We start from the raw sequence: 16101 nt of genomic DNA on the forward strand, positions 1-16101 counted from the left end.
CTACATCTTAAGTATATGCACAAAATAACTCAAAAAACTTTGCTCAAGATCTTCCAACCTCAGAAAAGTATCTAAAAATCATCAGAGTCATTATGACCAAGAGTTGACCTATTTTACCTATTTTTTGCCACAATCACATTGTAAACCCCAAACCACTAAAAATATTTTCTTTCACGCCACAAGCCTGTTGCGCCAATCTAAAAAAATTACCAGTTGCCCAGACATTCAAGTGATGGAGCATAGATGACATTTCCATGTAATTTAGTCTAAACTTCAAAGGTGAATATGCTACGAAATTCCAGATCCCGCCAGCTTTAAGAGGACAGGACAAGGGTGGCATTATTTCAATCTGTCTTCTTTACGCACTCCAAGCCCCAACGATATCCCAGAGCCACATTCCTTTCCCATTAGGTCACTGACAAAAGTTAAGCCTTGGGCTTCAGAACCTGACAGAACCTGTCGTGCTGAAATTGGTTACCTGCCCGGAGCTGTGAGTGTTACCCATGGAGTCTGCCAGAGTGTTTGTCCCCCTCTATAGAATCACATTTCCCACTCCCCACCCTCCCCCCAACTTAAAACTGTAACAATATCTGCATGAAAATTTTAAAAATGCAAATTACCAAAATGAAAGCTGGTTAGACTGCATATGAATTTAATTACGTGTCGTATGAGAACCCGCATTTTAAATAACCCTGTTAAAACATATACACATTATAAAGCTGGATGATTCCCAATTAGCCTTGTGAGAAAAACATCTGGAGAAGAAGCCGTTGTGTGGATTATAGGCTCAAAATATTAGAGTGTAGAACAGAGATCATGTAAAAATATCAGAGACCTAAGTGTTGCTCTTCTGTGTACAGGAAGTTAACTGAGCATGTGAAAATACACATTTAACACCTCTTCTCTTTAGTGCTGCAAAGTAACTACCAACGAGACAGGTTGCTTCTTCCTGAGCATGTACCCATCCAGCTGCGAGGTCACATCCGGCAGCTCCCTGGTTTTACCATCTGTAGGCTGTAACATTTAGACACCTCTTGTCAAATACTTGGAGAGAAAAGAAGCCTTTGGTACCATGCTAATAACACAAGTGATAGAGTCAGGCATTGCCCGTTAACGCAGCCGCAGCCGGTCTGAGTTAAAATGCACCCAAGAAGCCCAGCTGCCCCAAAATGGCACGGGACACGAGTCCTATTTCCCACATGGTTAAGAGCTAAAAGCACAGGTAACAGCAATCAGAAGCTGGGTGGCTTTTAGAAGATGGACTCATTTAATTTGCTGACCTATGAGGCATATTGCAAGTACCTTTTTGCTAAGAAAATTCAGTTGCCTCAGCTAGAAGGAAGTCCAGAAATTAAACAGTAACCACCTGATATAGGTACGTAGAGTGTGCTATCACATACAGTTGAGTTAATAACCACAGGTGCTTTAAAGGTCAGATTATATCCTTATTTTGACTCCTAACAGCAACACAAACATTTACCATAAATCATTATTCATAACTGACATACATTTACGTACAGATGTACACCATGGTAAGGAAGTGCAAGATGAAAAAAAACAAAAACATCTTGGCTCAAGATCCCAATCAGAGCAGTTCAAACAAAGTCTTTGTATTTGTCAAGTGCTACAGAAAACAGGATTTTACTGTATCTGGAAGAACTTTTCACTGTTTTTTTTTTTTTCCTAGACTAAGCAGAGAAACACAAACTATGGATCACATTTGTTCCCTTCCTTGAGACCACGGAATACAGATGAAGTTTAACAGTCCTGCTGCACACGGAGAAAACCAGTGACATCAGTGCACCCATTCTGACAGTTTGAAAAGTATGACTGACTGATTCTGTAACCACTCGGCCTCCTGCATACCTTTGCATACAAAATTACATAAAAGTTTTTATCTTTACTTAACATTTAAATAAGTATGAGGTGGAAAAAACACATCTGATTGTAAGCAGTTCCAACAACTAAGATTTTTTTTCCATTTGTCAGAAGAATAACTGGCAGGGGAAAGCTGATTTCCACTTTGTATTATTATCCTTATTTTCATCTGCTTTCACCTTAAGGAAAAAAGCTTTATTCACTTTGACTTTTTCCACATGACATATTTGTCCCAGTCTGCTATTCTCAGAAGTTTAAAATTAGTTCCTGCCTTTCACCAAGACATAATCATTATAACTGACTGAGAAACGCTTGTAGCTCCAGGTTTTTCAGCAAGGATGCAGATGTTGGAGAGCAGGGAGAAGGGGAACTGTTACTACCCCAGTCAAAATTCATCCAGTTTGGCTCAACTGCAACTCAGAAAAAAATAACCTTGCACAAAAGCTTAGAAGTGTCTTACTGCAATGGGGAATTGGATTTTCAGAAATTGTTTCTTGGATTGACTGATTTTTCCCAGGACCAGAGAGCTGTAGAATATTCTCCTTGGAGTTGTTGCTCCTTGGAGCTGGTCTACTGTCCCTGGAGCTCCAAAGCCAACAGATAGAGAGAGGAAAGTTTGTATGAAGTGGAGGATAGAAAGGATTAAAGCCTGGAACAATTCAAAATTTCTCAACCATTGCACAACTTTGAAGTTTAACAGATACATACACTGAAATGACACAGGGGCAACTCACTGAACCAGCCAACCTGACAAAGAAAAAACACTTACAAATAGAACTGCTGAAAGCATTTTTCAATGCGTCTTTTTTAGGAAATGTGGGTTTTGATTTGACCATGTAAACACACCAGTTCTTTCAGTGTTTTCTTAGCTATCTCTGTGTTGGTTTGTTTCACACAATGTAAGTGTACACTCAGTTTCATAAAAGAGTTAAAAAGCTTCCAAAGAATCCCCAAGAAAAAAAAAACAAAAACAAAAACCAACAGCCTTTTTTCCCCCCAGAAAGAACTAATTCAGGAATATTCATGTAGTGCAACAAAACTAATTTCCTGACTTGCTTTCTTCTGACAAAAATAAAAGTTGGTAATGCATCAAAGATTAACTTACAAAAACACTGGGGACAAAATGCGGTTCATCTTCCTTTTTGATCATCTTCTTTTCTCAGAAAATAAGATAGTTATGGAAAAGGTTCCCCGTACTGAGAACGAATGCAGTCACTTACCTTATCCTGGCTATGTGCTGCTGCACAGGCTGATGCTGAAAATGGTCAGGCCACTGCTGGTGAAGGCAGAAGGACGGGGAGGGCTGAAGACAGCAGGCAGGCTGATAGACGGGGGGGTGTTTTTGGCAAATAGAGGCTGAATACTCAGAATGTGGCTGCACGCAGCACGAGGTCATGGGAGATGGTGCTGAGCTGCCAACCACCGAGTGACATTCTTGCTTGCTATTGTGGCTGCTTAAAGAATGATGGTACGGACAGGGGTGGCAGCATTGCGACAACATTTGCTGAGTTCTTTGGTTGTCTAAAGGCAGAAAGGAGGGTTTGATTGTACCATTAAGTTGCAGGCAGCCGTTTGGACTCGCTTTTGCTCTTGGTGGTTCCTTGGATGGGAGCTGTTGGACCGCAACATCTCCGTCCGTAGCCGCAACGATACCTGGGCCAGCAGCGTTGGACAAGATGCTGCCATTGCTGAGAACCACGGGGTCACTGACGCTGCTCATGGCCATGCTCCAAGCTCCTGATGGATACCTGATGGTCCTGAAGAAACAAATAAAGCAAAGGCTATAGAGCTGCGGTGTTTTCAGATGCTCAGAAATAACTTTAGATTAAAATGAGTACAGCTCCTCTCTCATACTCATCTTTCGCAGCCCAGGGAAATGGAAAGGAGTCACACAGATACTGACAGGAATGGTTTGAAGGACTTTCGTTTGTTCAACAAAAAGTTAAGAGTGAAGTTATGTAAATGCCCAGTGATTGAACCGAAACGTAACGCAAGTGAAGAGACATTGCAGAGTCTCTGGCTCACAGCTAACAAGTAACGGTTGAGATGCACAGGAACAAGATCATTTTGCACAGGACTAAGTAATAGCCACTATTTATGAGAACAGGTTTTGGTAAAAACTGTGTAAGCATCCCCACCTTGCACTGCAAGTTGCCTGTGTGCTTTGAAAAGCCAGCAGGAGACACCACCACACAGTGGAGATTCATTAATAATCAATGTGCTGGTTTCAGTAGCCTCCTTTCCTATGCCTAATTTCTACTGAAAATGAGGCATATTTGTATTTTTGAAGGAATTATTTTAAAATGCCTTATTTAAATAAATCAAGCCACTTCAGTAGACATCTGCCCAAATGTCTGCATCGGAGACTAGGTCTTTAGCAGCAGCCCAAAGTGAACTGTTAGGAATACTAAGAAGTTAGAATACAACAACATGTTTTTCCCAAGTTTAGAAAACCAAATAATTCCAGGATTCAATTACTACTGAGCGAGAAGCTCATGCTTCCAAGTGACATGTATTCCAAAGGCAGGTAAGAAAAGGACTGCTGTAAATAAAGGATATTAAAGATTTTCTCCTGAAGTCTTGTCTTTTTCAAGCAAGATGTAAATAAGTGAAAACTATTAACACTGGAAAGGCGACTTAAGAGCTTGGCTCAAAATCAAAACTTGTTTGAGGTGTTCGCTGCAGCCAATTTCCTCTGTGTTAAGTATAATTGTGCTTTAATAAGCTTTGAAAATAAGTTGGAGATTATTATTTTGATAAATAACACAAAAGGTAAAACATCACACTTAAATAAGAATTTGTTTCCCAAGTTCCACAGGGAGGAGGGAGGAGGAGAGAGGAGGAGGAGGAAGAAAGAACACTAATTACATACTAGTTAAAAGAATAAACCAACACGTGCTTAAAGAACAGAATCAGTTAATTACAACTGCTTTGGCTAACTTAATGTTACCTTTTTGATACTGAATTTAACCAACAACATCCCAAGCCTAAATGGCAAGGCTTGCATTACAGACACCGAACTCTGCAGAAAGACACAACATGCAGATTAAGCCAGATAAGCAAGGAAGTTTCTGACTCTTTTTCTTCCCCAATACCTTTGCCGAGCACTCAGAGAGCTAAGCCTGCCCAGCCAGCTGAGCTATTTAATTGCCTGAATGCTAATTCTGAGCAGAAAGTGCTTTGGAGAGTGGAATGCTCTCCCCCTGGCTGCCCCCCCGTGCAGCACCTCCCCTAGACATAGCTAAATCCTTCACTTCTGAAACCAAAATTAATCCTCTGCTATTTGTTCTAGATCATGTGCGGAGCCAGATGCCCTGGGAAATCACTTCCATTTAGAGAGCCCCTCAGAACAGCAGAATACGCTGCATATTTTTTTCCAGCCCCCAATTCCACACATTCCTGGCGGGTGCCCCCTCCCCTGGCCCAGGGAAGCCGAGCCCACGGAGGGGAGTAAATTCAAGTGGCTGGTTAAACCGCGTCTGGGTCTGAAGAGACACACCGGCCTGTGAAACGCCGCCACCTTTGAGCAGCCTGGCTTTGCCTCCCGCTGCAGGGCAGCCTCAAAGCCCCTGGAGTGGATGGAGGGAGAGGTGGACATGGAGGCAGAGAGAGCCGGCGGCGTTTTTAGGAATTTCTCGCCGCTTATTTTCACGTTTGCTCAGAGACAGCCTGTGTGCTGATGATGTTACAGTTCTAAGTTAGTCTGACACATCCATATCATCACTTGAAACTGCTGTACGTTGGTCAAAGTTACTGTCCCATGGACTATTATAACTGAAAATAAGGAATGGAGACACTGCAAAGACCTAGGCCCTTCTAGAAGACAGATGCACCATCCTCTTGCTTTAAGCCCAGAGATACCTGCAGCGTGCAGCAACTGAGATAAGAGGATGTCATTTTCAGTAGCTGTTTCATATCACTTTATAAAGGAAAATCACACATTTATGGGCAAGGCACACATGTGCCAAATGGAGAGGGGAGCTGGGCAGTGCCAACACAGGCACCCAGGCTAGGGACCTCTAGCTCATCCCTGCCCCTCACAAACGCTGACAATGGAATTATAGCTTTTGCTGCATACAGCCCAGCAGCCTCCATTTAATACAATCAAAGGTTAAATGCTTTATTTGGAACAGATGTAATATCTACCTGTATGCCTTTTGGTTTAAACAGTCTTCAGAAAGACTCTTTAGAAACTAGCAGATTCAAAAAAAAGCGCCAAAGATCACCATCAGTAGCACCACAACATATCATTCTGCCTTTGTTCTCCTTTTGAACAAGATAGAAAAAATTTATCAGATGATGCCGATTCTTTCTTTCTTCCTAAGACTTAAGAAACTACTGAGTCCTGTCCATTTTCATGGAGTCTTTGAGAAAGGCAATGGAAACACCTGCTCACCTTGAAGCTCTCTCAGAGCCATATTAGGGTAAGCCAGACCACTCCGCATGCTGAAAGTAACTGTCTGATTCAGTATTTTATTCAATCACAGTTAAGCACTGGGACTCAGACCAATTCTCTAGCATTTTCATTTAGCTTTTCTAAACAAATGTGATATTGTTGATGTCACTCCACAAGTCTAATGTTATCTGAGTTCTGTTTCACTCATGTTTAAGAGTATTAAAAATTATGTAGTATGATATTTTGTTTGTGTCACGCTCTGTACCAGCGACTGAAACTCCATTGACAGCAAAACTTCACCTGTGGCTGTCACACCAAAATATTTCTTAGATTATATTCTTCTCTTTCTGCTGCATTTCGTCTTCTCTGCCACAGCTGCAGTGACTGGGAACTTACTGAGGGAAGCAATAATGGCCCAAGGAAACAGTTAACTGAGAATCTGGGCTTTAGAGGATGCACAAATAAGCCAGTTTAAATGCAACAAGTAAAAGCACAGTAAGATTTTAATAACACATGGATCGAGAAAGCAAAGAACCTGTTCATCGTGAAAAAAATTTAAAACTTGGAATCTTTGAAAACACAATCTTTGAGAACTCTGAGTTCTTTCAATGCTGAAGTTTATTTTTTCCTGTGTTCCTCAGACTGGTTTAGGATTTGGTATTCTTCAACAGAGTGGGGTTTTCAGACTTACACCATTTTACACCTGAAGGCTTTGAAGCAGCAGACAGCTATTCTGCATAATGAGGTTGTAGATAATATAGGTTTTAATATAGGCAGCTCTACTTAACAGAAGATTAAATACAATTAGAAAAAGTGCTAACCTACATGTTTAATCCATCACACTTAGGTTTCCACCTCTCTAGCTGGACACAAGGTATTTTAAACGTTAACATCTATTTAGAAATTATGCCAGCTGGACCGCTAAGGAAAGAAAACCAGAATTTATCTTTAATTACTGCAGGCTTGGTAACAGTAACTGCTAAGAAAGCACTTCAGCCATGCAGTTCAGCACGCCAGCTTGGAAGAGTGTCATATCTGGGAAGTACCACAGCCCGCAGAGGCAAGGTTACTTGGTGACAGTTTTATAGAGTAATCCCTCTATTATTTGTGGAGCTAACAATGAACCCAGCTTACCCCGCAGACATCGGCCATCTGCACCACAAGCCCTTCAGGAAATAAAGTAATGCTGTACCACGCTGAAACTATGTAGGATTTGGTGTTCCCTAACTAGCGTGGTCTTTTTAGGCCTGGATTAAGTTCACCTGTTCCTTTGGCTGCAACTGAAAGAATTTTTCTTTGCTTTAAAGTTTCTTTAAAAAAAAAAAAACACCAACCAAAAAAACAGACTTAAAAAAACATTGGTTCAACAAATCCCATCTGGACTCATAATGCCTGCAATTGAGAATGACAGAAGTGCACATTCAAGAGGGAATGATGTAGTGGAAATTTAGTACAACCTAATATATTAGTACAAATAATTTATAGATCTTTAGAAGATGACAGAGAACAGCTAAGTGTTGAGGGTTGTTTTAACCATATAATGGCCTTGTAGTCCCTTAAGACACTGAAGTTTTTCAATGTGGCAAATGGGTTACCTGGTCTCAATCTGTAAACCCGGTTCAATCCCCTCCCAGACTCTGTCTTCTGTGCCAGTCAGTGCACAGCCACTCTTTAAGGAAGGTTTTTTCCTCCCCAAAATTCTTGGCATCTTTTCTTTTTCTCAGTGCTTGCAGGAGTAACAGGTGGTGCCTGGTGTTTTGATACTGGATTTTATGGGAGACATCTAGTTATCTATCACTGCAATGGTCTTTAGCAAGTCAAACAGCTTTTTAATGTTTTATGGTTGCTGATCTCCATTTTGGCTCTCAGCTAGGCATTTTTCAAATTCTCTAGCTCTTACTCCTATGAGTTCAGATGTGGTGCTTGGTTTCTCTCAATGCCCTGATTCTTGCTTTGCCATTTCAGCTGTTTAACCACTAGTCTTCCTGGAAAAGCTTTCACTATACAAAACATAGGCGCTTACTAGAACAAGCCTTCCCTGTCCTTTCCACTTTTTTTTTCCAAGTATATATTTTGTCTTCAAGAAGATTCTCTACATAAGAAAAAAAGAATTAATTTTATCAGCACACCAGTTTGGGTGATACCCTTATTAATGCAACTGCCTCACTACGAGGATTGCTAATGAGCAGATTTTCAGCAATCTACATGCTTTCCCCAGGCAGCAGTAGTTAGAAGACAATTACAAAGCAGAGGAGACTTTCAGAAGGGAAGTTTCCCCTCTTCCATTTGGTAGCAAGTGTTTGGAGAGCCAGCCAGCCCTTCCATCCCTCTCCGTGGCAAGTGTTTGGAGAGCCAGCCAGCCCTTCCATCCCTCTCCACAACCCAAGAGGTTGAGAAGCTGTCCCATCCCGAATCTGAGACAACCTGAGTTAATTTCCCACATCTCAGGCTGGCCTGGGAATGGCAATTCCTGTGACAGGGAGTTTCCAGATGTCACCGTGCCAGGATCACAGCTCATGCTCCAGATGGGCACTGGAGAACCAGTGTTGCCAAACTGGCAGACAAACTGGCCCACCAGCAGCAGCCATGGGGTGAGGGAGCTGGGAAATATTGCAAAGAGTGGGAAAAAGAGTGTTCTCCAGAACTTCAGAAATAGGTTATTGCTTTGCTTTTAACCTAAAGTTACTTCTCCTGGCACAAACAGTAAAGCAACAGCAGACCACTTAGAGAAATCAATTGCAGTGCTTTAACTACAAAGTCTTTTTAAAGTCAGAATTCACAATAAATAATTAAACTATAAATAGAGGCAACAACAAGGAGATCTGAAAATTCTTCCACAGAATTTGTATTACTCTCAAGTTTTATTAAAAGAAATAATAAAGCATATATATGCAGGGGAAATGGTAAAAAAAATGTATTACAAAAATCTGAAAAAGCTTCAAATACTCTGAGTTTTGGAAAGAGATACAGCTACAAACAGAAATGACTGCAACAAAAAATAATACTTTGAGAAAAAAAAAAAGTGTGCATAGTTCTGGAAAGCAGGTATACACCAGCATAGTTTAAAAGCATGGAAAGCTGTTAAAAAAAACCCAACAACCCAAGCCCAGACGCTGCTTACAACTGCAACACTGTCATCGCACTAAATCTTATTTACACAACTTACTGACTTTCCGTGACCGTATGAAAGACATTGAAGTTTCGTAGTTGGAAATATTCTGATCCAAAATAGCTCTAATCCTGCTTATACAGAGGGGGAAAACCCAAAATATGTCTCTTTCTGGATGTAAAAGGAGTTACTTGCATTGAAAGTTCCACAGGTTTTTACTTCATCTTGCTGGGGGATTAACATTTAAATTATTACAGCTGTGAAGGGACACAAAAGCACTACTCTTGAGCACACAGCTCCAGCAATACCTACCGTCACCCTGACTGTATCAGCATTACCTAAGAGGTTAAGAAGCCTCTCGACCAGCTGTTTAGAAGCAGATTTTTTGTTTTCTTTCCAAATTTAAAAACTATGTTTGAGCATCTTTAAGGAATCTGCTACTAACAATAGCATTTTTTTTTTCATATTTTAATAGATGCACTAACATAATTTTACAACTACTGTATATTAACCAAGCAAAACCCTTGGTGAGAATGCCACAGCACAGTGAGCAGGTATATGCCAACAGACACACCTATTTGATAAACACAGAGCATTCTTTGCATTTAGCTCCAGAAAACACAGCAAAGCACTTTTAACACTAGCAGTCCAACAATCATTTTCTTCGAAAGCTACACAGGCAAGAAGGGATTTTTTAATATTTTTTTTTCCCTCCCTCTTGCTTTCCCCCCCTCTTATGTTGGTTTTAAGTCTCCTATTTTGCCAAGCCAAATGATAAAAGTGGTATATGAGGTTTATAATAGTGCATCTGCCGAAATAGCCCGATCTGGAGCCGGGGAGGGATGTTTTCCTTTCTCAGCAGCCCTTTAGTGCTGGCAGGGTCCTGTTCTAAGCTCTCCGGCACCTCTCCCCAGCTGTAAGCTTTTACAAGCCCAGGAGTCTACTTGCAATAATAAAGTAGCATTTAAGCGTAAATAAACCGAAGGTACACAATAGTCTTTAGTTCAGCCCGTACCCTAATGCTTTCTGAAAGCCCGAGTTGTTCCAGCTGCAACCCCAAGATACGCTCCAGGACCAGATTTGGGGAAATCCAAGGTAACGCGCTCCTTAACGCTTACCGGAGCCGAGCCGGAGGAGTAGGACGGAGGGGGCAGCCCCCTCCCGATCCAGGTAGCCCCCTTTCGATCCAGGTAGCCCCCCGGGAGCCGGTCCCGCTCCGCCGCTCGCCCCGACACCGTCCCGCAGCGGGGAGCGCCGCACCGAGCCCCTGCCGCCGTGCGGGGCCGGGAGAAGCGGGGCAGCCCCTCCCGGCGGCGGGGCAGGGACCCGGCAACGACCCGCCGGCTCCTCCCCCGCCGGAGCCCCGGGGCCGCTCCCCGCCCTGGGTTCCAGCCCCCTTTTTGGAGCCGGCTCCGTTAAGGCTGGTGCGGCCGGAGGCGAAGAGCTTGTCCCCCCCCCTCCACCCCGGGACCTGCAGCCGCGGGGCCGCCCGGGCTCGTCTTCCAGCTCCAACACGCGTGGAGATGCAGGAAGGGGACGAGTGGCATCGGCTCTGCCACCGGGGCCAGTGAAACGGAAAGAGCTGGGGGAGGCAGGACGCCGAGAATAGCAAGTGAGTGTCACCGGGAGTGTTTTTCCAAACTCACTTCAGCCCTCATTAGAGCAGCGCGTCCCGTCCCCCAGCCCCAAACTCTTCCTTCAGCCCTTGGTTGTCAGGCATTTCTTACAAAAGCTCTCTGACGCTTCAACACCACCAAAAAACAACAATTTGGAAAAAAAATAGGCTCCCCCACACACCAGATTGTAAAATATTTGTACCTAAAATGCCTTTTCTTGTGCTTCCTTCACTCCTGAGCACTTCAGGACACAGCCGTCCAAAAGCAACCACCTCCACCTACTCCTCAGATACATTTTGTTTTAGAAGACTTTATAAATACAAACTGAATTCTTACAGGCTATTAATGCAAAAAGCTGAAAACTCCAGGAGTAGAGAAGACAGTCTGGTCGCCTACAAGTCAAAATGCAAAATCAGAGATCGTCAATTTCTGGGGATATTTAAAGCCTCAATTCTAGGACCTCAAGACTAAAGCAGCAGGTCATGGTTAGGAAGAGCTCGGTATTAAGGTGGGGAACTCTGTACCCAATTTGCAGAGCTGCGTTACGAGGAGCTTTTTAAACCACTCCTATGGGAGATGCCATAAACTGGTCTCAGCCTGCACAAGCTAACTACTGAGCCTCACCTGCTCACGAGCCTCGTGTTTTAGGAGATGACTTCTGTTTTTTCCCCAGCTCTGGGTATCTCAGATGCAAACCTCAGAATTCAGCATCCTCCTGGGCTAGATCTTGCCAACCAAGTCCCCTGCCACTCCAAAGCAGGTCACAATCCACCCAGTTTTTTTAAAGAACTCTTTCCCCTCCACTGAAATACTGGAGCTCCGATTTCAAGGTCAAATTGAGATAGTTGTAGCAAAAGGAATTTCTCATTCATAAGCATCTTTACTCTTTGCAAAGCAAAATCTTACCAAAAGGAAACACTGGGGCTCAGTTTCCCCTCAGTGTGACCTTAGAATTATGCATCTTAACTCTGGTCCAAGATTTTATGCAAGGCAGCTCTTCCTGCTCATTGGATCCGGTCTTTAACAGGCAGTGAGAGACTCTGCTGCTTCCCTACTTTTAAGGGGAAACTTTTAAAATTTTATTTTAAAACCAGTGTTCCTTGCCTTTCTCACTTAGCTTCAACTGGAAAATCTCCCTGGCATCAGCTGCCCTGTCTCCACCTCCCACCACACCATCAGCATCCTATCTAGAACATTGGGTCGGTAACATTAATGGATTTCTAACAGAAAACTTCCTTTCCACCCAGAGCTAATCATCCAGGACAGTTCTTCTACAAGAAACTCAGATATATTTATTGAGCAAAACAGCAGCACTACAAACCAGGTAACTTCAATCCATAATTCAGAATGGAAGTAAGACCACAAGATGGTATTCACTTTCTGAATATCTGAAACATGTAATATATGCCTGGAAGCATCACAAGAATAATCTCAAAGCTACTTTTCCAAAGTCACAGAACTCTAAGTATTTTTGAAAAAGTTATTTACTAATAAAAGTATTTCTTAAATATGCAAATATTACTGTTTATCAGTTCACTGCAGATACCGCGTCACTTGTATTTGCTAACCACCTCAAAGAAGTGACAAAAGGCAGAGAATATTTACTCATTGCTTTGATATCTAGGAAGAAAAATACTCACTGCTTTGATATCTAGGAAGAAAAAGTACTATAAAAATCTAAAGCATTACAAATCTATTAAAGCTGTTAGATTATATGTACTGCGCAAAATAGTGTTATCCTATCTTAGTGCACCAACTTGCTGCAGACACTTTGTTCCCAAGGACGGTAGTAAAAGGACTGTATCATGTGTGTTCAGAGGTTACGCTTAATAAAATGATTCCTGTGCAAATTGGATTTAAATACTGTATCATAGATTTGAATTACAGCCTTGTAGTCCATAACGGCCTTCACAGTCTCTGAAAAGCAGACTCAGCACTGAGAAACCTTTCTCCCACGCTACGCTCTGTCCCCGCAGAGCCTTAATTGTCCAATGTCCCCCCAGCACACTCCTGGTTTTGGCATCTCCACGTACACCCTTTAACACCCCCTTCTGTACCACATCCAGCTTTTCATGCTGCTGCTTATCCCACTGCTCATCTCCAGTGGTACCAGGCAAATGCTGATTTCTCATTTGTGAGCGATGAGGAAACACAAGCAAGCTCTGCAGCACGTGGAGTGCAGGTACAGGAAAGAATCAGGGGAAGGTGGAGAAGGATGGAGGAATTTAGACGGATTCAAGGCAGATCCGGGCTGTCAAATTTGATCTGTGGAAGGCTCGAGAAGATAAATGAGTAACGCTCTGCTCTATCTGCCAGCTGGAAATGCACACGTACTGAGAATCTGCAGGACATCTGCACTACTCATTCAGCCTTGCTTTAAGTCAGTACCATCCTTGATCAACCAGAAAGTTCCACTTACCTGTGGATCTACTGATATCTTTTACAAGCGACAGAATTTCTATCATAAATAAAATGAACTCTCAAAGCTTCACTAGGCATTAAAGACAAAATGAGTGGAATAAAATTTGACTATTACGCCATCTTGGAGATTATTATTTTTAGATTCCAAAAGTTACTTTAAAACATTTGTGATTTGAACTTCAAGCTCTTCAAGAGAGAAGAGCTGCCATGCTGCTCTGGGCAAAAGTAGTTTGCATGTTCTGATCAAAGAAAAATCATTTCAACTTAGAAAAATGGGCAAACAATCTCTTATAACACCATGATAGCGCTGGCCAGCTCTGCTAGCTTTGGCTAGCCATGGCCAAGAGCTGCCACCTGGCTAGTTCCTATGCTGCAGCCACAGCTATTCTCTGCCCCTTCTCTTGCCTGGATGCCTCCAAACACCTCTATGAGCTTAACAGGACATTAACACAGATTCCGCTTTTCACAGCAGTGTCTTGTAAAGAGAGAGAGATTCCGAAGAAGCTGAAGGACTTTGACAGCATTGGACATTAATAAGAGAGCTGGTGGCCTTTTTGGGTGCTCTGGGGACAAACTGATGCTGAAGGACTAGATAAACACTCAAGAGGCTTTGGAAATCCTCAAAGGCCAGACAGAAGGTACCCCAGGTGCTGTAGAAATTCTGCTGAATTCCTAACGAACTAGGGAGAATAAGGGAATATGGAATGGAAGAGCTAATTAGAGGTTAAAATGACAGAATGAGTTCTGTACGCAGCACGTGTACTCTGCAAGTATTTTATTATAGCTACATTGAATTTTTATTACAATTCCTATCCAACTACAGAATTTCCTGACTGGTGTTTTTTTTCTTGGACACAGTATTCTCTATGGCACCTCAGATGCTACAGCACAGGACCTGCAGCAGGCAATTTACCAAATGTCACTGAAACCACAATGCAGTAGGAGAAATATGGTAGGGAACCAACCATTTATTTCCTATTTTTCACACTAAAGGGTATTTTCATGCAACACTTCAGGTGATGCCGAGATAGCAGTAGCTATGTCAATTATTGCAAGGCACATAGGACACATATTGGGACCTTACAGATTCTAGCAGTACATGGGACACACCAGGGATCCAGAAATATGAGGAAAAGGCAAAAAGTGACTTATCTGAGACTGCAGCCCCACAAATGTGAGTCACCCGCTCCTAGACCTAAAGAGCATGAAAACAGAAGGGCTGAGTTCATAAGGCATCACCCTTGAGATGAATTGGCAGAATTGGCAGTTGGAAGCCCCCAAACAGACAGAGAATTTGATTCACAACCTGTGTTACCCATTCAGAGATGAAAAAGAATATTTTAAGAGATAAAAACAAAAGCACCCAGCAATGAAAAAACTCTGTACTTAGATCTGCGGGTTTATTTCTTTGATATACAGGATGAAGAAAAGGAAGTGAATGAAATAAAAGATATTAAACATAAAAACTCACATCCTCTTACAGTGGCATTTTTCTGTACACTCTCCCCCTGCCCAGGGTTGGAGGAGACAGACCTTCATATAAATATATCCATAATATAAGAAAAAAACGATTTAGTATCATCATATACCTATGGCTTAAGCCTTAAGTATTGAGCCTTCCATAAGCTCCATGAGGATGAAACACTGTCTGATCAATAGACGACATGAAGTAAATTGGATGTCCTTCCCCAGTTCCCACTTATCCAGACTTCATTGCAAAATCTTTCATAATTGATATCCTCAGGAAAGGCTGAGAATTGAGTACAGAGGCTGAAAAAAAATCTTTAAGCCTTGCAAAGCAGTCTTCTCCAGCACTAGTGACAGGGGAAATGTTAGATGTAATTGCTGATCATGCTCTATTTGTTTTTTTTCAGATAAACAAAGGACTTCTGGCTTGTAAGCAGGAAATTTAAACCCTACACGCTACATTCAATAAAACAGATACCAACACATTCTTTTAATATTCTGGAAGCTGGACATTTAAGGTCACATCATCTTAAATAACACAAAGTCAAAGCACAGAAATAAATTTCTGGGGGCAAAGAAGGTCTTTCATTGTCCACAAAGTGCCTAGAACAATGCGCTCTCAGTCCCTAGTGTAATTAAAGAGTCAGTTCAGTATGATATTGCAAACAAATAAAGCAGGATTCTAAGCTATTTCCTCTATTGATTTTTTTAAAAAGCTCTCGAAGTAGGATAGTGACATTTTCCAGTCTTTTTTTTTCCCCCTCAACCGAAACAAGACACTCCAGCAGCATTTCTCTAACTTTATTCACTGAGATCCTGAGGTTTTAAGCCAGGTCACATGAAGGCTGAGTTTTATTAAACGTAAAACTGTCTTGTTTCATCTACTTACAGAACAGAAATATAAGATCAGTTTAATGATTTTTCAGTGAAGATCTAATAAAGATAAATCTTTTATTTTGTATGTTTCCAAATCATACGTACTCTGAATTGAAATGCATATCTGAGGCTCCACAGGAACTCAAGTCCCACATCACATAAAAAATCTTGAAAAGCTAGTAAATTAAAAAAAAATCCTCACCTTGGAAGCAGTTATTTACGTTATTAAAAAAAAAAAAACGAACAGGTTGTATATTAATAGTGAATAAAACAAAAATAAAATCAGATTTAATACTATGCAAAAATATGGAAAGTTTGTAAGGCAGTTTTATTAGCAT

General features: G+C 41.8%; 1 protein-coding gene across 3 annotated transcripts in view; it reads right to left on the reverse strand.

Annotated features, from left to right (window-relative positions):
• The window catches only part of DISP1 (dispatched homolog 1 (Drosophila)), an 82470-nt gene that overhangs the window by 26291 nt on the left and 40078 nt on the right, over window positions 1–16101 (reverse strand). For 2 of the 3 annotated variants that reach the window (XM_014950864.1, XM_014950866.1), the window contains exon 2: window positions 3099–3635. In XM_014950864.1, the coding sequence (XP_014806350.1) occupies window positions 3099–3604 (506 nt within the window). In that variant the 5' untranslated portion in view covers window positions 3605–3635. Of the gene's footprint in view, window positions 1–3098; window positions 3636–10501; window positions 10615–16101 lie in introns of those variants that run through there. The other variant, XM_014950865.1, reaches the window with a different exon arrangement.

The sequence above is a fragment of the Calidris pugnax genome, unplaced genomic scaffold (genome assembly GCF_001431845.1).
Source record: "Calidris pugnax isolate Ruff unplaced genomic scaffold, ASM143184v1 scaffold24, whole genome shotgun sequence".
NCBI lineage: Eukaryota > Metazoa > Chordata > Aves > Charadriiformes > Scolopacidae > Calidris > Calidris pugnax.